Source organism: Gouania willdenowi, chromosome 19 (assembly GCF_900634775.1).
Source record: "Gouania willdenowi chromosome 19, fGouWil2.1, whole genome shotgun sequence".
Classification (NCBI taxonomy): domain Eukaryota; kingdom Metazoa; phylum Chordata; class Actinopteri; order Blenniiformes; family Gobiesocidae; genus Gouania; species Gouania willdenowi.
Window position 1 is genome coordinate 64,746 of NC_041062.1, and position 25,481 is coordinate 90,226.

At 35.7% G+C, this 25,481-nt stretch overlaps 4 protein-coding genes across 6 annotated transcripts; all 4 read right to left on the reverse strand.

The window, feature by feature from the left end:
• Positions 1-1,175: 1,175 nt before the first annotated feature.
• Positions 1,176-9,561, reverse strand: pgap3 (post-GPI attachment to proteins phospholipase 3). Its single transcript, XM_028476166.1, has 8 exons — positions 9,123-9,561; positions 8,423-8,520; positions 8,190-8,342; positions 8,048-8,110; positions 7,305-7,366; positions 7,022-7,158; positions 3,379-3,583; positions 1,176-2,596 (listed from the first exon to the last, which is right to left on the reverse strand). Exons 1-8 carry the CDS (start codon positions 9,352-9,354, stop codon positions 2,533-2,535), a joined length of 1,014 nt encoding a protein of 337 aa, XP_028331967.1. The 5' UTR covers positions 9,355-9,561; the 3' UTR covers positions 1,176-2,532.
• A 946-nt stretch (positions 9,562-10,507) lies between these two features.
• Positions 10,508-13,768, reverse strand: mylpfb (myosin light chain, phosphorylatable, fast skeletal muscle b). The gene is made up of 6 exons (XM_028476434.1): positions 13,622-13,768; positions 13,064-13,162; positions 11,867-12,047; positions 11,658-11,736; positions 11,529-11,577; positions 10,508-11,438 (listed from the first exon to the last, which is right to left on the reverse strand). Exons 1-6 carry the CDS (start codon positions 13,622-13,624, stop codon positions 11,337-11,339), a joined length of 513 nt encoding a protein of 170 aa, XP_028332235.1. The 5' UTR covers positions 13,625-13,768; the 3' UTR covers positions 10,508-11,336.
• A 1,031-nt stretch (positions 13,769-14,799) lies between these two features.
• On the reverse strand, positions 14,800-19,131 carry LOC114481789 (sesquipedalian-1-like; the record flags this gene model as incomplete). The annotated part of the gene is made up of 3 exons (XM_028476829.1): positions 14,800-16,283; positions 17,585-17,888; positions 19,054-19,131. Coding segments are annotated over 3 exons (804 nt in total), but the record flags the coding sequence as incomplete, so codon positions are not given.
• A 1,521-nt stretch (positions 19,132-20,652) lies between these two features.
• On the reverse strand, positions 20,653-25,168 carry LOC114481334 (zinc finger protein 252-like). Of its 3 annotated transcripts, XR_003676239.1 has the most exons (4): positions 24,954-25,166; positions 22,429-22,613; positions 22,010-22,251; positions 20,653-21,909 (listed from the first exon to the last, which is right to left on the reverse strand). XR_003676239.1 is itself a non-coding variant. In XM_028476061.1 (3 exons), the coding sequence occupies exons 2-3, from the start codon at positions 22,610-22,612 to the stop codon at positions 21,383-21,385; spliced, it is 1,053 nt and encodes a 350-aa protein (XP_028331862.1). In that variant the 5' UTR covers positions 22,613-22,631; positions 24,954-25,168; the 3' UTR covers positions 20,654-21,382. The 3 variants fall into 3 exon arrangements, 2 of the variants coding, with proteins under 2 accessions (XP_028331862.1, XP_028331861.1); XM_028476061.1 differs by having other exon boundaries at positions 20,654-22,251; positions 22,429-22,631; positions 24,954-25,168; XM_028476060.1 differs by having other exon boundaries at positions 20,656-22,251; positions 24,954-25,167.
• Positions 25,169-25,481: the final 313 nt, after the last annotated feature.

The window sequence follows — 25,481 nt, forward strand, 5'->3', positions numbered from 1 at the left end:
ACCTGATGAACCTGTAGAAACAGGTTTAAAAACATCAGCTTTTAAAAAACCACAGAGCGATATCCAATCTTTCATTTATTATGGAATTCAAAGAAAGGAAAAAAGTGTTTCAGTCATAACTAATAATAACAGATAGATACTGTAGCTCTGGTAAAGTAAAGAATGGCCGTCTTATAGACAAACTACTGATTTCATCCTAATGTACAACTAACATTTGAAATGATACATTTATTTGACCTAGTTTGAATGACCTAACATTTAAATGCATGGAATGTAATCAGAACCAATTTCTCTTGTACCTCATGTACCTTCATGTACCTCACTGACCTCCTCACACACACACCTCAACCAGGACCCGGTCAGGCCAACAGCACCGTCTGCTCACGCCCAGGACGCAGCTCATGACCATGGGGGACAGGGCTTTCCAAGCTGCTGCTCCTCGTCTGTGGAACGTCCTTCCTGACCATCTTAGGTCTCCACAGACAATGGATGCTTTTAAAAAAGGACTAAAGACCTTCCTTTTTAAAAAAGCCTATAGCTAATTTTAACTTGTCCTGCTTTGATTGTTGTATTGTATTGTATTTTTGTCCTGTTTACTATGTAACACTTTGAGATTTTATTTGAAATGTAAAGTGCATTATAAATAAAATTCATTATTATTATTATTATTATTATTATTGTTGTGTCTGAGACAGAAACTTTAGAATGAATAAATGTTACAGAAAAGAGAGAATTTTCTATTTTTTTTTAAATCACCAACATTAATCACTATCTGTGAGAGTCGTGAATGTTCACCCCAAATTATAAAATATTTGGATGAAAGATTTTCCAGATTTACTAACTCTAAAAGTGAAAGTTTGGCCTGATGGTGGCGCTGCAGGAAAGGTTAAAGGTCATGTCATCATTCATGCTTTTAATCAAGGTCAACAGGCCATATCTGTGAAAAAGGAGATGTCTGAGTATTATTATTGTAATAAGTGTTTTATAATCCCTAAACATCTTTCAAACTAATGTTTCAGTGGTTCAGAAAGTTTTAATTGTTTTATCTCTAAACAAGTTATGTCAAAATGTAATTTTTGTGGTCTTTTTAGAGTCAACACAGTTTATCTGTATGTATTTTCCATCATTCTTAAGATACTGTAGTTTCATCATAAATCAATGATAAAGAAACTTGGTTCAACTCAAATAATCTCCGATCTTTATTTTTGGTTCATGTGAGGAAGAAAAGTGCACAGCAGTGAAGGAAGAACAACGTTCACATTTAAATATGATTCACATTGATTCTAATCATGCTTTTATCGTCAGCTTCTAACAAACAACTACTAAAAGGCATTTACACAACTTATTTAGACATTTATTATGATTTTAATCTAGAACGTCAGTGATTAGTGAAGATAAAGATACATTTACCTGTCGTCTCACAAATTGAGACAAAAAACTTTCAATACACACTTCAACCAACACATCAGCACTCTTTACACTGTGTGTATTCATTCTGAGCATTGTTCACATTCTCACAGCAAAGTACAAAAATGTGCAGAATTAAAAAAATAGAGTAGCTACACAGAAAAAGTGCACATATGAAGGAGGAGGTCAGGAAATTATAGATTCTCACCGTCATGGAGAAATGTAATATAGTTAAAATATCTATATTATGTGTGTAAGGCCTTAAAACATGGAGGGAGGTGCATGTGTATAGTTGAATAAAAGCAAAGACACAAAATAACCATCTGAATTCACACACACACACATTTTAACCCCAAACTTTACAAACTTACCATTGAATAAAAACTTCCTCATCCCTCACTCTAAAAGGCAATCCAGGTGAATAATATTCCCACAGTGTGGGAATCTCACACGTCTCCACCAAGTCTTAAAATCACTTATAAAGCAAAACAAACGCTTTTCAAACTACAACAAAAAGGCAAATGATGTTTAAATATTAAGGAGGGGCGTAGAATGTAAATCAGCTGTGGAAAAGAAATAAAAGGCACAAAAAGTAAAGAAGGGAACTTTCTAGAACTGTTAGCTAAGCTCCTCCCTCATCTGTCACATGTTACACAGAACAGACGCTTTGGTGCCATCTACAGACAACTATGACCAACTGCTATTTGAACATTTTAAGGGAAATCAATGAGTTTTACACATGATACAGAGGAATACACAATACAATCATACCTAGAAGTGAAAAATGTAATATTCTGTGGCTAATAAACAATACGCTTGTTTTTCTCCTCATGTCATCGTAATAAACGGCTCAAAATGTTCAGCAAAAGGCAAATGAGAGCAAACATCAATCAAGTCAATTTTTGAAAACATAAAATATTCCTGAATAATTAAAGAAACTAAAAGGGACAAAAAATGTAAACAATGCTTTCTTGGATGAACAGCCCTGGCTCGTCCTCTTACTGCAAACTCCAGAAAACCAAACAACTTCAAATGATGTCATAGAAATAGTCTAGAGGGGGGTGGAGCTTCAGCGCTCGGGGTGTCACGTTGTCCTGACTCTTAGGGTGCAGAGATGAGGTCGTTCTACTCCACTTTGACACCCATCTTCTCTGTGTTCAGTAAGTACAGGCTGTCGTCTATCAAGAAGCTGAAAGCAAAGACAATGAACACGGATCAAAACTTTCCCACGCTGAACACATTTCATCATCATGGGTTCCTTATTTTGGAGAGAGTTTGCTTGAAAAATAATGATGAGATAAATATAAAGTAGAGTAAATATAAAGGATCAAAGTGCAAATGTTGGAGGAATTGTGGAGAGGAAAATGCTGATTATACACATATATTCTATACCTTTAAAATAATACAACCTCACTGGAAAGAAGTATTTTAAATTGTTGAAGATGAACCTGGGAAAGAAACTTGATTTAAAATCAGAAAATATCACATTAGGAAAAATCCCAATTAATATAGATTCAGATGAAAAGTATATTTTTTTTTAAATAATTTTTTTACAGCTTTAAAGATCATAACAAAGGAGTGTAAAAAAGTAATCCACTGGATATTAAAAAAATGGATTAATATTATACAAGAAGTAACAGGGTTAAGCCTTATAACAGAAATGGACAGCACATGAATATTGTGACTATGCAGCGGCTGTGGATTATATGTGTTTTTGTTAAGGGGGGGTCACTGAATGTGGGTGGGAGTGAGGGACGATTGGGTCCCATGTGACTGTCCCCACCAAAGTCTGTTGATTGGCATTTGTGTTATTTTAAAACGCTTCTTATTACTTGTTTTTTGTTTCTTTGTATTTTTGTGTTTGTATATTAATTATGATGCGTTTGTATTTGTTTTGAAGGATTCTAAAGTGAAAAAATAAAGTAATACAACATTATTTCACTAATGCTACAAAGTATGTTGAATGCTAACCTGTAGAAGAGGAAGTGCACGGGGATGGTGCTGAGGTGCCACACGGCGTGAGCGTCTAACACCCAGAGCAGGGGGGGGAAGTCCAGCAGCTCCAGCAGAGCCAGACCGTGGAGCAGCAGCACCACCAGGCCACACTTCCACCAGTACGGCAGCGTCCCACGGTTCTGCCAGCACCAACACAGCCACCACAAGAGGTTCACCATCGCTGAAGAGGAGAGAAAAGGCTCATCAGAGGTTCTTCTTAACTTAGGGCCCAATAATTTACACCTTAACGGAATCCCAGAATCAACCAATAAAAACTAAATCCACCGTTAAAACATGGAATGTGAATAAAACGCCTCCCTCAGGAAACAAAGGACAGGGAATGATCATCATATATTATTATTATTATGAAATACATATGTACATATATTATTACATACCAGAGCTCTACACTAACGTTCTCAGTTGGTCACATGCTGATGAATAGATGACTACACTGGTGCACCGTAGTTGAAGTTATGATTGACAGTGACCAGAGATATGATATTTGTAAAATGTTTTAATATTTTAGTGTCAATATTAAGTTTTCAAGCAGTGGCTGAAATAAGTCATAAAATTTTAAAAGAAGACGTAACAATTTATTTTAAATAACATTAAATCATAACAACAGGTTACATTTATTCTGTTTTATTATTTTACATAAATACTGTACATGAATTAATTTAACAGTAACATAACCAACTTATCATCTGCATTGTTTCACCATGAATTAAATTCAGAGGGTCCAGCTCTGATAGTGGGGTCTCCTAACCCTCTTCCCCTGGTCAGGGGTCTGTAACCTTTACTCTACAAGGAACCATTGAACCTCATCTCACCTGGATTAAAGTCCTCCTGGAGCCATAAAGACCTTCTCTATGAAGACAATACAGTGGATTACATTATATATAATTATATAGAATAATGTTTGATTTATATTGATCATGTAAATGGAAACTTAAAAACTGTTTAAAATAAAATAAATAACATCAATAAATAAATCAGTATCTTTATCTTCAAATTCTTACACATCTCAGTTTACATGAACACAATGTTTATAAAGTAGATTTTTATAGTTAATGTATATGAAAGTCTACAAAAAGTAACATGAATATAATAACACATGATCATGTGATCAACACATGCTAATTACTCATTTCTTACCACACATAAAACATACATATTTAACCTGTACATTGGTGGTTAAATGAATCTGTTCCCACACAATTAAAATCTGTATTTTCTTCCAGAAATAGTGTTTTTGTTGGTTTAGTTTCTTACCAGGGATTTAAAACTTAAGGTTAGTCACAGGTGGAGGAAAGTTGATGGTCTGTAGATGTTGTAGGAAAGTGCTGAGTCATTGTACAACCTGATTTATTTTAGCTTAATAAATTGTTATGAAACTTAATTTTATTTGTCATTAATCATTAATAGCTTTTCTGTAAAAAATAACTATTTATTTCAATAGTTTTTTAAAGCTATAGGGAGCCATTGTATAAGAGTCAAACGGCCACATTAGGCCCCAGAGCCACAGGTTGCAGACCCCTGTCCTAGGAGAACCACAGCTGAACATCTGTCCTGGTATCATAGTCCATCAGTTCTGGTCCCTCCATGATGGTTCTGATGAGCTCCTCCTCTTTGGTGTGGAATAGTGTATGTGCTGCGCGTGTACAACCAGTTTTAGTCAAAAATGAGAAGAAAATTTGCTAAATGTTGTTATACTTTCTCAAAATAGTGTTTATTGTTTACATGTGTTGTTAAATGTTGCACTACATTTCACTTATTTTAAAAATACTGTATACTGCTCATAGTTTGTATTCACAATTTTATTAAAGGAAATTGTGCTTCTAAATGTTTGTGTTTTTTTTTGCCCCGTGGCATCAAAAATGGTATCGAGTTTTCCCCCCGCCTGAATATCAATATCGAGTTTGAAATTCTAGTATCGTGACAACCCTAGTCCCCAGTGTGTGTTTGTCCCAGTGTCCGTGAACGCAGCACGGACCGTGTGTCTCCCTAGAGTTGGTGACGCAGCAGCGTGTAGCGTCCATGTCGGACCCTGATTAACAGGAGGATGACTCGTGAGATTTTCACTCGCACACACTGAAAAAATAGTCGCAGTCTCGAGCCCAGCCTATTATAGGCTTAACCCTAGCCCATGCCTATTCATGACTCTCTTGAAAAACTTCCCATCATGCCTTGCGTTTTCGACTGGCGTTATTTACGGTCATGTTCACTGTTAGCAACTATTGCACGCCATAACAGAACAATGCATATAATACTAATATACAAAGTTCAAACTACTTCATATTTGATACACATGTTGACTGTCCAACCCTAAACAAAAATCAATGTTAAAATTACCCATCATGCCTTGCGTTCTCAGAGGGCGCTGCTTTTAGTGGCGTCCGACGCTAACAGCTCTAGCTCAAAGACGATATGACGTGTTGACTTCAAAATAGTGTTGGATGAATCTTATAAGGTGGGAACAGGTCGCTGATGGAGAAAAAACATTCTGTGATCAGTGGGAGGGGCCTAAAATGTCACTGGAAAATCCTTCGCCATCACATCTAAATGCTGTATCTTGGCTATTTTTCAAAGGATTTGCATTAAATTCATTGAGTGATTTTTAACTGGTTTTCTCTTTATAATGTGTTTTATTGACTGACGCCACTTAGCACGTCATAATAGAAAAACCGCTATAACTCTCATATACAACGTTCAAACAGCCTTATATTTGATACACATGGATACCGACCCCGACCACTACTTCAGATCTGTTTCAGTTTTTTTTAAACTTTTCAACTTTTTGAGTTATTTCCTGTGGAACTTTCTGCTTTTTTCCACTTACATTGAAAGTTCCAACCTTTTTTCCCCTCATTGGAACTTTTAACCACTTTGTCAGCCATTTTGTAACAGATCCAAACCATTCAACCTTTAACATGTTCAGCTACTATAACCAACCTATTTCAACTTTTTTCAACCAAATTGCTAATATTAAGCAATTGCTAGGTGAATGCTAATGATAGGTCAGTGGTAATGCTAGGCGAATGCTACTGCGAGGCTAATGATTCTTCCTGAGCCAAGGAAGGGAGAAGACGTGTTTTCAGAGACGAGAACACATCACAAAAAAAAAAAAAAAAAAAAAAAAAAAGGGGAAGAAACGAGGTTGGATGTAAAATTATCTGTGTTCAAATTAGGGGACGGATCTAGATAAGCATAATGCTTTTTTCCGTCGCCCTTTCCGGCATGAAAAAAGGACAAAAAAAAACAAAAAAAAAAAAACAATGTGAATGCAACCATGTCGGAAATGAACTGAATAAATAAAAAAAAAATAAATAATGCAATTGCTGCGCTAATGCTAGCCTACGCTAATGCTAATGCTAGGATAATGCTAACATTAGGCTAATGCTATGTTAATGCTATCGCTAGGTTATTGCTAATGCAGTGCAACACGGGCCAGCACTTGCATCCTCACTTGCATTTTCTTCAGGAAATGCAAATATTCTAGTTTATTTTGTTCCCTCACAGTTGAAAAAAAATTATACATTATTTAATGTATTTTTAATAATAAACTCAAAATAAAAATCACCTCTGCTTAATGTCTTGTATTAAAAGCGTTCCATACCAATGGTGACATTTGCAGCCATGTTGTAGCCGTAGTCAAAGCTGATAAAGGTCAAGTAGGAGACGTGAGAAGTGAAGGCCAAGATGAGCAGCACCCCCACCATGCTGGACACCACGGGTCGTCTCAGACCCAAAGTCCTGAAGAACAATACACAGTTACAGTTGGTTGATATTCAGTGTTGTTGGTAATGTTGTTTAGTCTGTTTATCTTTGTAAAAATCCTGTTTTTCATGAGGATAAAAAAACAACTCTTCTAAACATACACGACTTGTTTCAGAGCTTACCTGACACAACACAAGTAGATTGAATACAGAATGACTGCTGTTGCACAGAAATAGTCCATTTTCTAAAAACAAAAAACACTCGAATTAACAACTTTTCCGACCAAACGAACAATAGATAAATATATATATATGCTTTTATTCAACAATATGTAACATCGACACAGTGACTGTGTGCATGGTTATTTACAGAGTTTAATGTGATGTCATTAGAATGTCATTGAAACGTTCCTATCAATACATGGTTTTAACAGTGGTTCCCAACCCTTTTTGGGTCGTGACTCCATTTTAACATCACAAATGTCCAGCAACCTCAGAAACATTTTTTTCTTTCTCGAATTATTTTTTTGATCATATTTATTAGTGTGTTATGAATATGGATTAGCCAGGATTAGTGACAAGATAATTTAATACTGAATTTCATTTGAACGACATTTATATTTAAGAAAGTTTAAGGATAGGATACTTTTTTTTTTTAATCCAATTACTGAACATTTCAGGCGACCCCACATGGGGTCCTGACCCCAAGGTTGAAAAACACTGAGTTATAATAAAAAATCCCATCAGTTGTTCTTCCTTCTCTACACAACACAGTTTTCTATTAACCCTGAACCATGTGACCTGGCACCTGAAAGCAACACTATTGTTTATCTGCTGTGAACGTCAACAAGCTACTGCTAGCTAACAACACAGATTGTTCTCTTTAGAACCATCCTACAAAGGCTGCAAGTAATAAACAGCTGTACCTCAGTGAGAAACGTGTCCCGGGTGTGAAACACCGTTGACCAGAACCAAGCATTAAGAGACACCTACACACACAGGATTTCACATTAATATGCAACAGATTTGTTGTGATATGGTGTTAAAATGGTTGGTTTCTGGACTCACCAGAGAGAAGGCGTTGATGGTGTGGTACATGGGGCTCTGGCGTGGTACGGTGTTGCGATAACGCAGTAACATCAGAAGGCAAGACAAGCCATTTAGAAGCGACGCCAGTGCAGACGCTGGCTCCTCAAAACACAGGAAGCGAGCAAACGGCCACTGGAATAAAAACACCAATTCAATTCACATTTAACAAAAACAAACAAATGAATAAAATCACGTTTACATGGAGGTCAGACCTTGCCGTGAAACTGTGGGACTTGATATCCCTCGGCTTGGTAAAGGCCAACAGTCGTCCACATGCACTGATAGCGACAATCATCACGACACGTCCAACCTGGAATACAAGAAAAAAGAAAGTAAATTAAATGTGTGTGTGTGTGTGTGTGTGTGATGTTTCGTCTCTTGCTGCAACCCAAACATCATAATTTTGATAAAAGGGGACTGATTTAGGAGCTTGTTGTGCTAACTACAATGACCATTTTACAATAATAATAACAGAATAAGAGTAATGGACTGTTGTTTATTTTTAATGTTTTTAAGTGGGTTTGTTTATGTGGTCTGGCATTAAATGGAGACTTTTATTCAGCAAAGGACTGAGACGCAATAATAATGAATGTGCTGTTAGTCACTCATACGTGCTGTCCTTTAAAGCAGAAAAAGGCCACAATGGCATGCTTTGTGGAACTGTTTGTTAATAAATGTGCCCGTTTTGTTTCAGCAAATTTAACCCTGGGCTGTTTTTTTCTGACCAGACTTCATTTGAATCAAAATGATCGAAATTTATATCGTATATCTCCATTTTTTTAGACAAAATATCGAGATATGAGTTTTGGGCCATATTGCTCAGCCCTAATTATATGTATGACTTAAAGTCACTGAGTACAATTTCAATCAATACCAGTTCTTCTACTTGAGTAGATTCTGATCAGTGCTCACCTGTCAGCACCATGTAGTTGGGCTGGTCGGACTGGAAACCCCTCAGCCGGGCTCCAGTGCAGTTGGTCCGGACACACAGCTTCACACAGTCCCGGTACACCGGCTCCTTGTCGCCTTGGGAACCGTGAACGGGGAAGGTCGCCAGCAGCAGTAGTATTAGTAGTAATGGTAGTAATGGTGGTAATGGTGGTGAGGCTCTGACAGCTGCTGAACAGCGGAGCACCGAGGCCATGGCGGCGGCAGCGGGACTCAGGCCGTCAGGACCGGGAAAGGCACAGAGAGACCGGGGTGGAAGCTCACCGAACCCCCATAGCTGTTAGCTGTTAGCTATTAGCTGTTAGCTGTTAGCTGCTGTTAGCTGTGACAGCAGCAGATGTTTTTCCTCTGATGGTATTTTTTAATTCTTCTCCTTTTTGCTCATTGATTCCTGACGTCCAGCGCCCCCTAACGGAGGAGCGACGTACTGCCAGAAAAAAATGGTGTTTTTGTATAACCTTTATTTAAACAACAGCAACATTTTTTTAAATAATTAACAAATGACAACATTAACAAAATATACAAAGAATGATCAAAGCAAGAATGACAAGAACTAAAAAAATATAACCAGAATGAATCAGAGGTCACACAAAAGACACATTTTCAATAATTTCGGAAATTTTAGCCTCAAATTTAGATTGGACAAGTTATATTTAAATATTTTTAACCCATTCAAAAATGTTTGCATGGGTTGTCAGAGCCTCACCACCATTACTACCACTACAACCACCAAAAATGTTTGTATTTGAATGTATACATTTATGGACGACCCTGAAATAGAACAAAACAGGTCTGAAAATGGATGGATGGACATTTATGAATGAAACATTTTGCCAAATTGAAATTGAGTTGTACAAAAAACTCTTTTATCTTTTATTTTTAATTCAAACATAATCTGAACAAACAAGTGAGGGTTAAGGTCATGGCCAGAAATGTATTTATGTGATGAAATCCAAAAGGTTTTTGTGCTCACATGTAATAAGAATAAATGCACAACTGTCTCACAATGAATGTCACAAAAATCAATATTAAGCTTTTGATATTAAAAAATAAATAAAATAAATTTCTTTAGCCTTTGGAGCTAGCAGCCAACACAAATATACAGTACACTAAAAATAAAATCATAATTTATTATTATAATTATTTAGTATATGATTAAGGATTAAGTGGTAAAACTGTCAAGAAAATGTGTAAATCAATAGCCTACACCCTTTTAGTTTCTACAAAGTCTATGAGGTATTCTCAGAGGTGTATATTAAAAATAAATACATTATAAAAATCCAAATGTCCTGAAGAAGCAAATGCTGTTAGTTAACCCCGTGCCCCCACTTAAACCAAGAGACACAATGTCGTACGAAAGATAGCGGCTTTTATTAGTATTTCTTTATTTGTTACAGTGTCGACAGTTACAACAACAGGAGGGAAACATCAGTGAGAAGGAGCACAAAGAATAAAAAACAAAGACTCTTATCTTTTGCTTTTCAACTCACTGGACTCCAACTTACCATCTTTTACCATCACTTTCCCAATTTATCTTATTGAACCTTTTGAACTCGTGCATTCCTCCTCTTTTCTCTGCAACTTTTCCCACCTATCAGAGAATTAAAGTGCAATTTAAAAGACAGGGGTAGGCAAACTATTATAGTACAATACTCCCTGTCTTATACATTGTACTTGCCTCCAATATGAGAAATGGGAGAATTCCACGGATCACACTGCGTTTGGCTCAGACTAACATACCACCAGGGTCAGACCACTCACTTGTTTCAAGTAATGGGCTGTGCATGCATCATAGCACCCAAGTTATATCCTCACCCTGCAGCCAGTCTACACACGCTGCACGTAGGTAAGATGCAAACACTGTTCGTCAGAGGAGCAGAATGAGTGATGAAGGGGAAAAAAGGAGGAGCAAGAGGCAGGGACAGAGTTGGAGAGAGAGTTTCAGTCTCATAAGATTATTTTTTTTTATTGAAAACAATCCCATGTTCCTCCTGTTGTACTCACACACAAACATCCCCACAGCCCTCCATCCACTCACTGAGGGTCTCAGAAGAGACAAGTCTTTACGTGGTGAGCCAGTGTATGAAAGGAAGGCATAGCGTTTGAGAGGATAGAGCCAGTAAGTGTTTGGATGAAAATGGGTTTGAATGCTATGGTTGAGGACTTGAAAGAAGGGATTTACTCTTCCTTGTCCTCTCCGTGTGTGATGACATAGCAGATGTTCTTGTAGTCAACGTTGCCAGCCACATCAGGGGGGAAAGCAGCCCACAGGTTGGTCATCTGCAGAGAAAGGAGATTAAAGAAGGGACTTAAAACTCTGTAAACATGAGAATTATCTCCATGAAGGAATGTAGAAGGACATCATCTCACCTCCTCAGGGGTGAACCTGTCGCACTGGGTGGTCAGAAGCTCCTCAAGACTGCAGAGAATAGGGAACGAGAGAGCAGAGAGATTAAACTCTTGAATAAGTAAATGTATTGTGATTGTAAAAGCTCTTACAATTCTTTCTTAATGAAACCAGTGGCCTCGGGGTCCAGGACCTTGAAAGCACTCACGATAACGTCCTCGGGGTCAGCACCTGAAAGCAAAAGAAGTTATTCATGATCAAAAAATCAATCAATTGTTGAAACTCAAGATGATTGAAAGTGATTTAAAATGGAAATATGAAGCTAATGAATTTTGGTATTTTACAACACGTGTCAACACACCCTTCAGCTTCTCGCCGAACATGGTCAGGAAGACGGTGAAGTTGATGGGGCCACTGGCCTCCTTCACCATGGCCTCCAGCTCCTCATTCTTCACATTCAGTTGGCCCATGGTGGCCAGCACGTCCCTCAGGTCGTCCTTGCTGATGATGCCATCTCTGTTCTGGTCGATGATTGTGAAAGCCTGGCCACGACAATTAGTTAAAAAATTATTTTGAGGTAATCGGACAACTAAGCTGTGCTTTTATAGATGATTATTGATCGGAAGGTAGACGACCTTCAAAGGTTTTTGTCCTATGTGAATATGTAGAGGTGAGACTCAAATTATTCACAAGTCTTCATCATAAGACTTGATAATCATCAATATTACACTCAATAGTTTGCCAACATAAACGTGTGATGTGAAGCACATAGTTTGCTATCGCTGTAACCAAAGATGGCGTTGTAAGCTTTTGGCAGCTGGTGGGTCACTTGTCTTTCTAAGGTGTTAAAATGGTTCTGGTATGTGACACAAACCCCTTGCGACATTTAAGGAGATGGTATTGATTACAGCTGTCATCCTTTTGCCTTGTGACTGAATCTACTAGTGTTCTGTCACCCTTAAGGACGATTTGAGCTACTGTTGCCAGGCTGTGCTCTTCATTTTCACCTCTACTGGAGAGCAAAGCCACTAATGCAAAAGGTGAAATTCATAAAGATCTGCAAATGATCTGTCCTATTGACCAGCTACAAACCTTGTTTTAAAGAAGCAGAATCTCAACATAAGTTTTCTCTCCAATTTCTCAGTTTGAACCTTTTTTTCCTGCTTTGAGTTTTACTGAAGTTGAGCAGCTGTTAAACAACATTCCTATGGTGTCACAGAGCACGTTTCATGGAGGAGAAATGCTGAGTCAGTACAGAGTAAAGGTGATGCTGTCATAGGACAAACTCAGATTTACAGCCTCGTCACAAACAAGTTGACAATTTTCCTAAACTGAATTCAACCAAAGTCTCTTTTCTTTAAAAAAAAAAAAGAAGCCAAACAAAAATATTATTATCAAAGTCAAACCTCAAGCTAACATGATTAAACTCAAGTTTTTTTGTTTGTTTTTTTTTTTAAATATTTTGTTTACCCCGCGACCCTGATAAATAGGAATAAGCGGGTATGAAAATGGATGGATGGATTTTGTTTAGCTTTCCAGTTAGGAATGATGTACTGACCTCCTTGTACTCCTGGATCTGGCTCTGCTCAAACATGGAGAACACATTGGAGGATCCACCCTCACCCTGCTGCTGCCTCCTCTTGGCCTTCTTGGGTGCCTGGGAAACATTAAAAAGTGCAAAATGAACATAAACCAAATAAAGTAACTCTTGAGAGAAGGAAAAAATAAAGGAAATTGGAAACTATTAGTTCCCAGTAGATCTAAATTCAACCATTTGAATTCAATTCTTCTCTATGACCACTGAGCACTTTCTTTATTAACAATTATTTTTCAATGAAACTCCAATGTCATTCAGTTTCAAAAGTCTTGAGGAATATCAAATGCAAGACCAGTCTTTCTATAGATTATGATTATGTCATGTGTTAGTCAAGCCAAAATATATGAGTAACAGCTGGATCCAAATCCACAGCTGGCTGGAATTCATGATATTGGAGATTCCTTTATTTTCTATCAATGGGATGTTGGTAATCTCCAATTAGCAAAAGTATGTGAGTAACCACTCATTTCATCACTTTAGTGTGAGGAAGATCTTAGTCACTACTGACTGTACACTTACCATCTCTCAAGTTTGTGGGCTGATGTTGGTCTAGAAGAGAAGCTCAGCCAAGCCGATGTGACTGACATGTAGTATTGGGCCCTTGGGGCCTTTTATACTAGCTCACATGGGGCTAACTTTAGCCTCACCAACAGGTTTGGAAGGAAAACAGAGCTGAGGGTAAGAGAGGAAGAGGGTGGAGCGAGGACGCTGCTGACCGGATCAGTTTACCGATGCTTCAAAATAGGCTGCAGGAGTCTTGGAATGAGGTGAATTCAATGCCAACTCACAGGCTGATCTTTGGTGACGATGTGGACTAATATGGTTAAACAGGCATGAGACACACTGAGGGACAACTGCATTAGCCCTTTATAACTGATTTCTCATTAATGTAAGGATGACCTTAGTCGTGACCTAATAATCACTATGAGAGAGAACGGTGATGACAGAATACAGCTGCTTAACTCCCTCAGTAGATGAGATAGTGATCACCAGCCTGATGCTTTCTAATACTTTACACCACTGGCCAACTCAACGTGCCAGCGTGTATTTGCTCTCAACATATTCTAAAGTCATCACTCGTCTAAATGATAGTGTTGCACTTGGGTTTCTCCAGTCGATGAGATGAGGGGTGACTATCTGGGCTTACAAGCAGTCATGAAGATCAAGAGCTGAGGGATACTGGTTGAGTTCCAGCTATGATACTTGATTACTGACTGGATATACAATGACAATGCTCTAATTGGGAATGTAAACAGCTCTGCAGTGATGAAACGTACTTTATTACATTCTGTTAAATATTCACATTTAAACGCAACACATAGAGCAAACTGTGTAAATAGTGCGTCTGAGCCTCTTAAGTTATAGTTATTTGACTAATTTTCAATGAGAAAACAAAGATATTCTTACATTTGTAAGTGTCTTAGAAACAGATAATTTAATATTAATATTAGACATTGCAGCAGGTTTCTTAAAGTCCTTTCAGCATGAGAATGAGACTAAATAAAAAAGTTTGCCACCCACACTAACTTGAGTTGCTCTTGAAGATTCCCAGTATAGTTTCTTTAGAACTGGCCATTGGCCCACCCACCAAACTCCATATAAGACCCCAACAGGCAGTCATCAGTCTCACCCCTGTACAGCTAAGGTAAGAATTGGAGACACTTTAAACATTGTTTTTTGGATCTTTAGTAGTTTTATTTTTTTTTCTCCAAGTTATATTGTTTTTTTTTTTATTTCTCACCCATTTTAATTTGTTCTGTTCGTCAGGATTTTTTCAAATTATATAAAGTTTTTACATTTACTCCATTTTTAAAAATATCCCTGTTGATTTGATTTGACATGAGAAATACATTAAACACAATCCTATGCAGTGAAGTCAATTGTGATCAGAGAAAAGCTGCATTTTAAAGTAGCAGCTGCGTCAGCTCCGAGTCCAAGGTGAGAAATAGACGGACAGACTATAAAACAAACAGCTGTGAGGACTGAAATAGCTCTACCACCCCCGCCGTTCTTTTCTGGCTCTCTTGATCTGCTTTTCCACCAAACAACTGTTTAAAACCCAATAGCATTTAGAGAGGACTTCATTATATGGATAACGGTAAGACTCAATACCACAAATTAATCAACTGTAGTAAACCTGAAATGGCCTAAAATGTGTAGAAAACCCATAAAATCTTAATTTAGATCTTGCAGGTGTTAAGATCCAATAAATGCATCACTTTTGGGCTAAACTATTATTATCTGTATAATACCTCAGAAGTAGAATATTAAGTCAGTATACAATACATGTAAACAATTCATTTCTGTACAAAAAGTGGTTATTAACCCTTAAAAACAAAGTAAAACCCAAAGCCAAGACTTTTTTTTAATATAAGAAACTGTTAAACAAAAACATGGTGCAGTTTGTATGAAACACAGTATGTATCATATTATATCTGTACATTACATAAATAGCAGAAGAATAAAACATTGCAGGTTTGCTGATGAAACAGGTGACATTGAAATTAATAATTCTTAATAAAGAACACAAGCAACTTTGAATTCAATATTTTCAAATAAAACCCTATTACATGTTATGAGTTAATCCCATTACTCGTCAATTTTTTTAATTTCTCTAAATTGTAAGAAAGAATGATCTGCAACCCCTTTGTGGTCCCAACCCATAGTTAAAAATATATTAATAATAAAATAATGACTTTACTGGAACTGTCCATATCTTGGAGAAGAATCTGACACAAACACAAAAAAATAGTTGCTTTTTATCCAAAATCTATCAAATTTTCTTCCTGAACAACGTTACCATCAGATCCTCTTTTTGACCAATCAGCAATCAGTTCTCTTATGTCTTTGCCGTAATCATCGTGCATTTTACTGAAATCCTCATTGTCTGAACACAACCCTAACTCTCCCAAAGCCAGAGCAGAAGCGTTACCAGGTAGAACATTCCCACTCCTTGTGGGCCACAGTTTGGGGGATTTCTTTCCCGCCGCTTTGACGGGAACAATCGGAAGTTGAAGCATTTGATTGGAGCTGATGCCGAGTCCCGCCCCCAATGGTGGAGTGTGAAAAGAAGGCAAAGTCGAGGTGTGTGATGTCCTCATAGAAGCTCCTGGAGATTCCACTTCTGTTCTGCTGTGATTTGGCAAAGTGGAAGTTTTAGCAGGTTGACTGTCTAAGGCATCTGTGGAGAGAACAATATATATATATATATATATATATGTACAGTATGTATGTACAGGACGAATATATACAGTCTATAGGATGAATATATATAGTATGTAGGACGATAACACATGTGAAGGTACGTCTTCACAGAAATGTCAGAAAATCACTGTTGAAGGAACCAATATATTGTTGACTGTAATATTTCACTATAATGATGTCACTGGTAATAAAGACTCTATTTATTGTTTACATAAATCACTATTGGAGACACTTATTAGTTTACATTGGTCTGTTGACACTTATTTACAGAAATGTTGCACTAAAATAGTCTCACTGTTCATAGGACACTTTTTATATTTATTGTCTTTAAGATATAAAATAAAAATTGTATTTTTTCACTTAATCTTTTTTTTCTTGTTATGTCATAGTTATTGTAGATTGATTTCTGACCAATATATCGATAATCAGAATCAGAATCAGCTTTATTGGCCAGATACAGTTTAGAACAACCTGATAATCGCAGTATCGTCACATCGTGAGATAATTGTTATCGTGAGCTTTGTATCGCATACCGTATCGTGAGGTACCCTGAGGTTCCCACCCCTTTTATATATACTGTATATATATATATCTTTAATGTTAACATTGAAGATATAAATGAATCATAACATAACATAAACACTAGAGCAGACATAAACTCATCTATAAACATTTACAGACCTTAGAGTCACTGTTATCTTATCAATAAACAGGAAGAGATTGATCATCTTTATAATAAGTGCTGACTAGGCACTAGGAGTGAGACCAACACATGATGACCTGATAATAATGTATCATGTTTTTCTGCAGTCAGTGTCTTCTCCTCGTTCTTCTCTCTCTGCTCAGCTGATGATGTCACTTCCTGATCTGTGGTTCTAGTCTGGAACACTCTGATGTTCTATCTCTCTATCCTGTTCTGTTGGTCCTTCTGTCTACTAACCACAACCAGTCCACGCAGATGGCTGCCACCTCTGAACCTGGTTCTAACAGAGATTTATTCCTGTTAAAGAAGTTGTTTCTTCTCACTGTCACTAAATACTTGTTCATGTGGATCTTGTTGGTTTTTTTCTTTATTATTATTAATTTTATATTATGATAAGCACATTGAGATGACTTGTTGTAATTTGTGATAAACAAATAAAGTTGAATTGAATCTCCATATATATCGCCCAGCCCTAGCGACAAATACAAAAATCTAAATGCATTCCAAGAGATGTTTAATAAGCTCTTCCTGTTTGTGCTCCGTGTGTAACAGTGTGTGATATGAAGGCTGTAAACCTGTGTACATCCTCTCCATGTCGCTGAGCAGCAGAGCCACGTAGCTGTGCTTGGCCGACACCAGGGCTTTGATCCAGCTCTCCTGACTTGATTGATCTTCTGCAGAGAACTTGTAGGTGCGCAGCCCCGCCTCGCTCCACACCAGTGAGAAGGCGAACTGCTCGTCAGACTCACACAGCTGGACGGTGCACCCCTCCAGGACAATCACACCCAGCACGTCTCGGTCTGACGGACGCTCCTTGTAGAACAGGATGTTTCCCTTCAGGATGAACCAGCGTTTCCGATAGGACGTCTTTATCTCACCCTGTGTATAAAACACTGATTTACTCCATTTGTTCTAGAACAGGCCCTTTGTGTCATAGTAAAATTACTCCTTAATCATAAGCAATTTCATTTTCAACATTTTGAGCCATTTAGAAGATGAAAACTATTACTAAAAAAATGATATTAAGCCATTAAACAAAGCTAGAGAAAATTTCTACTTAGGGATTCCAGTAATATTATTTTTGAATAGTATGTTAATGATACTAAGGAAACCCACTTTAATCTCCTGACGTGTTTCGACTGGCAACTGCCAGTCTTTGTCAGAGGCATCTGCTGATCGCTTGATGTTTCCTTGACTTCTCAAAGTAATTCCATTTCTTCAAACAACTGTGTCTGAATGAATGAAATCTTAACATACTACATTTCTACTGGTTAAGTTTGTTTTCTAAATTGGTGTAAATAGTTTTATTTTCACATTATTTTAATAATCTTCTATCTAATAATATTATTACTAATATCTGCTCTTATTTATTTCTGATATTGTAGATTATTTTGATCTGTTTGTGTTGAACATTTAGAAATGATGAAAGGACTTGATTTATATAGAGCCACACTGAAGCTTTACATACCAGCTCTCACACACACACACACACACACACACACACACCACACACACACACACACACACACACACACACACACACACACACACACACACACACACACACACACACACACACACACACACACACACACACACACACACACACACACACACACACACACACACACGACCACTGGGAGCTACTTAGGGTTCAGTGTCTTGCCCAAGGGCACTTCAACACATAGTCAGGTACTGGGATCGAACCCCCAACCTCTGGATCAGAAGACGACCCACTACCACCTGAGCCACGGTCGCCCCTAGAACATTATTATTCTTAGTTTTTCTGCAACCAAGGATCAGAATCTGTAGCACAGATTGTATTTCATCTATTTTTTATGCAATTACATTTAAAAGTGGATAAAAATCATTTGTTGTTTAAATGGACTCATGCACATATTCTACATTCTTATATATTTAATTTTCCTAACTGGTTTAGGTAGACCATGCATTCATTTACATTCTATATCAGATATCATTGAATATTAAAGTAAAAAACATGAATAAACAATCAATTATGAAGGTGTAGGTGGACATACTGTACCTTCTTTATACAGGAAACCTTCTTATCCACACGTGATGAACAAGACTCAAAATCGGACAGACAGCAAGGCAGGTCAACAGCAGACCGGGACACACACACACACACAGGAGGAGACACACACACACACACAAGCCAGAGACACACACACCAGAGACAGACACAACTCACCCCACAGGAGAGCGTAGAGACACACACACAGAAGCAATAGACACACACACACACAGGAGATTACAGGAGATACACAGTACACCCACACATGATACAGGAGAGACACACACACACAAATGAGAGAGAGACACACACACACACAGGAGAGACACACACACCAGGAGAGAGAGAGAGAGAGACACACACACATTAGAGAAGGAGAGGAGAAGAATAGAGAGAGCGAGAGAGATAGAGAGACACACACACACACATTGATATACACACCACACACCACACCATATAGAGATAGATATATAGATATATATAGCTAGATAGATAGACACACATTAGATCTTATCATATACACACACCCACACACATATTTAATAGATACCACCACACCACACAACACACATTATATATACACACACACATATATATATACATATACACACACATTATATATATATATATACACACACACATATTATATATATTTACACACACACACACACACACACACACACACACTTTTACTTCCTCATTTTTCAACCCGCGCATTTCCGCGTTTTACGAGAAAAGTTTTAGCAGAAATTATCACATAAACATCAATTTTCTTTCCGTCAAACTATCAAAAGGATTGTTTTTTAACCCTATTATTAAATATATAAATATATATAAACTCAACTTTGAAAAACCCAGTCGGTGTTTTATTCTTTAAAAAACGTGAGTCTGATGGTCCCAAAAAGTCAGTAAAGCAGAATAAAAGCAATTCGTTTTAACATCTTTATACTTGTGATGTTGTTTTTACTCACCTGTGTGAAGTGTGTGTGTGTGTGTGTGTGTGTGTGCGCAGAGACCAAACTCCTCTGTTGTGTCTATTTGTATTTCCGGTGTGCTCGCGCTTTAAATGAGCAACTTCCGCTATTGTTCTGATTTATGATGATCATTTTAACTGATTAAATATAACCCTCTGTGTTTTATATGAAAATGCATTAAAACATGAATGATATTAACTAGAAAGTATTCATAAGAAATAATGAAACACTAATTATATTGATTATCAGTCCCACGTGTTGGAGCAAAAACTGTTAAAAATAATTACTGATTAAAAATATATATCAAATTGTTTTAATTATCATTTTCCAACTAAAACACAACTGACTATTCTGTATTTTTTTATAACAAACTTGATCAAAAACTAATTATAGAATCTGATCAGAATGATCAGGTGTATTTAAATAAAGGAATGATACACAAATGAAAATTGCTTTTCCATGTTGAGCATATTCATTTATTTACAGTTTAATATCCATATTTCCACATCACTGTTTTTTTTCCAAATACAAGACATTGTTAGTAAAATGCAGTCAATATCAAAGGCAAACAGGAAGTCTCACATAACATAAATAATACCATTGCTTTCTGAGTAATTATTCAACCCATTCAAATATATTTAAGTTGTATCTGTAGCAGTAACTGTGATTCAAATTACCACTAAAAACAATAACCTGCAAGTTTGAAATTAATTCAGCTATTTGTCCTGTTATAGGATGTTTTAATTTTTTCTTAGCAAACTTCAAATTAAAGACGCAATATTATTGACACGCTATCGACATCAGTATATACTGACTTTAATCATCTATTCCACAGACATAAGATATATGTAAATCATTCAATTCAACACTGAATTTGCAGATTTCAAGACGGTTTGAATGTTTCCATCATACATAGCTATAAAAGTACACTTGGATCTTGTAAAAATTGTGTTTTTAACATTCAAATAATAAATATAAGTATGTAGCAACTGTTGGATAGGCTGCACATCTGAATTGTTTGGTTTAAAAACAATTGTACGACATGTTTTACACAATGTTAATTGAAATATTTAGGAACTATTACTGATGTCACATCATTTTTAGCTTTGTCTTATATCTATATTTGCCAGTGGGAGAACATTATAAAGATGCAGAATAATTCTGTTAATTCCACCACAGGAAGAAGATCATCTTCACAATCATGTGTATCGGTTAGTGGGCAAATGAGTGGTAAAATATATCATCATCCAATATCGTGCATCCCTACATCTAATGTATACACGAAATGATTCCCTAAAGTCAATCCTAATTACAATTTCCCAGAACTGAGGTAGTCAAGCAATTATTTAAATACTTTATTAAGGTCACTGGTGTAGATTTACCCACGATTGCTGCAGCTGCAAAGTCTCTGCAACGTGGATCCTTTCGTGTCTTTTCAAGTTCGCTCTAACACTGAAGCTCTTGCCACAATGGTTGCATTGGTACGGTTTCTCTCCTGTGTGGACTCTCTTATGTTTTTGTAAGTCTCCTGACTGACTGAAACGCCTCCCACACTGTATGCAGCCGTACGGTTTCTCTCCCGTGTGACGACGCTGATGGAGCCTTAAATTCCCCACTCTGGCAAATATTTTCCCGCACACAAAACAAATGTGTCTCCCATCAAACGCAGCCCCGCTGGTCGGTACCAACCCATGTCTCCTGGGAACACTCTGACTAGAAGCGACCAACACGGGTCCACAAGGATCCGCACTAACCAGTGACCCTTGTGTCTGAACTGGGCTGTGACCAGGAGAGTTTAAGGTCCAATCCTTAACTCCAGTATACTGCTGTTGAATCAATGCTTCCTCTGATGTTGATTCTGATTCATTTTTCACATCAGCTTCATTTATCTCTAAAAAGGATGATTTAAACACATTGTTTGATGAAACTGCAGTTTCCGTGTTCATATGTGATTTTTGAACAGTTTCTACATTCTCATTATTGTGCATCACCTCCTCTGATGCTTCATAGTTTTCCACTGACACCTTTACCAACACACTATCTGCATGTGAAGAAGTTTCACTCCAGCTTTTTACATCTTCATATTCCTGCTTCACACTGCAGTGTGTTTGGCGACTGCTTAGTGTTGGTTCTGTGCTCGTGATATGTGAGTTGTGTTGTTGAATCCCCATCACATCCTGCATGTCATTTATTGACTCAGGTTTATTATTGGATTCCTTTGTAGCCACAGCAGCTGTGAAGAGACAGGAGAAAACAGGTTGAGGCAAAAAAGGTAAATAAATGCCTTAAAAAAGGGTTAGGGTTAGCCCCAACCCTAAGTTGAAGATGAGCACATTTCTATGATAACAGGTATGATATTTGGTGATTACTCCTTAATGAACTAAAAAGTAAGTCAAACAGTGAGACTCACGTGTACATTCTATTCTGTCCTGGAGCTCCTGCAATCGTCTCCTCAGACTCTCATTCTCTCTCTGAGTCCGGATTGTTCTTTCTTTGTATTCTGTCACCGTTTCATTCACCAAGTCCAGAACCTCTTGCACAGCTTCAGTCAGTAGTTTGGTCACACGAGCGTTCATACGTTCCAGTTTAGACATTCTAGAAAAGAAAAGAAATCTAATATAGAGTAAAACAATAACCTAAAATAATGCCATTAAATATGTTCATTTTGTGAATTATATGAGAGTTAGATTATGCGACTGCATGTGTGCTAGGGAACAAACAAGCTGTTGTTACAACCTTCAAAGATCTATATTTAGTTTGATTTAATTGCATCTATTTTTATTACATATTTTGTTTATTTTAAGTTCAAAAAGTTTATTTATTCATCCCTCATCCTTTATATTTACCATTATTATTATTATTGTTGCTGGGTTGTTCTTTGTTGTTTTTTTGTTTGTTTCGTGCACCAACTACCAAGACAAATTCCTTGTACTGTCCTTAAAACTGTACATGGCCATTAAAACATTTCTGATTCTGATTTCTGATTCAAAACATGTTTTCTGCAATTTTTTAGTTGTTCTTCATAAAACAAATGACAGGGAAATAAGATTTTACTACAATTAGTATTATTTTACTATTATTATTATCATTACCAACTGTATTATTTATTTTTTTAGTTTACTATTATTATTATTTGTTTACTATTAGTAACATTATTATTTGTTTACTATTAGTATTGTTATTATTGTTTACTATTGGTATTATTTGTTTACTATTAGAATTATTATCTGTTTACTATTAGTATTATTATTATTGTTTACTATTAGTATTATTATTGTTTACTATTAGAATTATTATCTGTTTACTATTAGTATTATTATCTGTTTACTATTAGTATTATTATTGTTTACTATTAGAATTATTATCTGTTTACTATTAGTATTATTATCTGTTTACTATTAGAATTATTATCTGTTTAATATTAGTATTATTATCTGTTTACTATTAGAATTATTATCTGTTTACTATTAGTATTATTATTGTTTACTATTAGAATTATTATCTGTTTACTATTAGAATTATTATCTGTTTACTATTAGAATTATTATTGTTTACTATTAGAATTATTATGTTTACTATTAGAATTATTATCTGTTTACTATTAGAATTATTATCTGTTTAATATTAGTATTATTATCTGTTTACTATTAGTATTATTATTTGTTTACTATTAGTATTATTATTGTTTACTATTAGAATTATTATCTGTTTACTATTAGTATTATTATCTGTTTACTATTAGTATTATTATTGTTTACTATTAGTATTATTATCTGTTTACTATTAGAATTATTATCTGTTTAATATTAGTATTATTATCTGTTTACTATTAGTATTATTATCTGTTTACTATTAGTATTATTATTTGTTTACTATTAGTATTATTATTTGTTTACTATTAGTATTATTATCTGTTTACTATTAGTATTATTATCTGTTTACTATTAGTATTATTATTTGTTTACTATTAGTATTATTATTTGTTTACTATTAGTATTATTATCTGTTTACTATTAGTATTATTAATATTGTTTACTATTATTATTATTGTTTACTATTAGTATTATTATTGTTTACTATTAGTATTATTATTTGTTTACTATTAGTATTATTATCTGCTTACTATTAGTATTATTAATGTTTACTATTAGTATTATTAATATTTGTTTACTATTAGTAATATTATTATTATTATTTGTTTACTATTAGTATTATTATCTGTTTACTATTAGTATTATTATTTGTTTACTATTAGTATTATTAATGTTTACTATTAGTATTATTATTTGTTTACTATTAGTAATATTATTATTATTATCTGTTTACTATTAGTATTATTATTTGTTTACTATTAGTATTATTAATATTTGTTTACTATTAGTAATATTATTATTATTGTTTAGGGTTAGTATTATTATTTGTTTACTATTAGTATTATTAATATTTGTTTACTATTAGTATTATTATCTGCTTACTATTAGTATTATTATTGTTTACTATTAGTATTATTAATATTTGTTTACTATTAGTAATATTATTATTGTTTAGGGTTAGTATAATTATTTGCCAGACTGTTCGTTAACGTGACGTAATCTGACAAAGGCGAGGCCAACCTCAATGCGCTTGCGCACTAATTCACCCTTTTCGTAGCAATTAAACGTGTGCACCACATGCTAAGCAGCTGATGCTACACAGTTTAAACGTTTACTCAAAGTATTTCACTAAAACAAGTCAGGTATAAACGTGTAGCAAAGATACATTATATAGTAGCCTTTCTGGTTTCATATTCTCCACTCATAGCATTTACCACTAACGGTGTTTTAACATTAAAATATACCTATAAATAACATGGCGACTACAAACACAAAGTGACATTAATATGAAGTTAAATCTGTCTCCATCTTTGTGTAGATAAACTGCAGTAGTCAGTAATACCTGTTCGGTTGTTGAGAGGTGACTTTCTTTCACAGGACTCAGGCTAACATTAGCTACATTAGCTCATTCACACCGGCAGTGACTCAGCGCTGAGCAGTTCAAACAAAGGTCCACCAATATCTGCATTTATCCACAATCCTGTTTTTATTGTCTACAATCTCCCACCGGTGACCCTACAGCACGCAGATCAAAACAGGAAATTACGTCACATTGCAACCCAGCGTCAGAAAGCCTATCAGGAAGTTTCCGGTTAGTGACGACTTTCAAAATAAAAGTTCCTATTTAGTCATATTTAGGTCACAATTATTAGGGTTACGAGAAAGTTTACAGTTGTAAAATGTTTTCGGTATTATTTTTTACTTTCAAGAAATAAAAATGACAGTTAAACATATCGTTTGTTAGTTTTTAAAAAAGGAAAAATAAGTTTTTGAATGAAAAAAAAATTAGGCAAGCTGAAATGTTCAATAATTTTCATTGTATCAAGCAAATAAATTGTAGAAAATGGACAATGTGAAAACTTTAGAAAAT

Excerpts from the sequence above, each read along its gene's own strand:
- mylpfb (XM_028476434.1), bottom strand. Across the intron at positions 11,737-11,866 it reads GTTCGGCGAGAAGCTGAAGG|GTGCTGACCCCGAGGACGTT; the intron begins GTGTGTTGACAC and ends TTTTGCTTTCAG. Across the intron at positions 11,578-11,657 it reads GGTTTCATTAAGAAAGAATT|TCTTGAGGAGCTTCTGACCA; the intron begins GTAAGAGCTTTT and ends TATTCTCTGCAG.
- pgap3 (XM_028476166.1), bottom strand. The coding sequence starts at position 9,354 with ATGGCCTCGGTGCTCCGCTGTTCAGCAGCTGTCAGAGCCTCACCACCA. Across the intron at positions 8,343-8,422 it reads TCCCACAGTTTCACGGCAAG|TGGCCGTTTGCTCGCTTCCT; the intron begins GTCTGACCTCCA and ends TTTTTATTCCAG. Across the intron at positions 8,111-8,189 it reads CCATCAACGCCTTCTCTCTG|GTGTCTCTTAATGCTTGGTT; the intron begins GTGAGTCCAGAA and ends CTGTGTGTGTAG.
- LOC114481334 (XM_028476061.1), bottom strand. The coding sequence starts at position 22,612 with ATGTCTAAACTGGAACGTATGAACGCTCGTGTGACCAAACTACTGACT. Across the intron at positions 22,252-22,428 it reads GGACAGAATAGAATGTACAC|CTGCTGTGGCTACAAAGGAA; the intron begins GTGAGTCTCACT and ends GTCTCTTCACAG.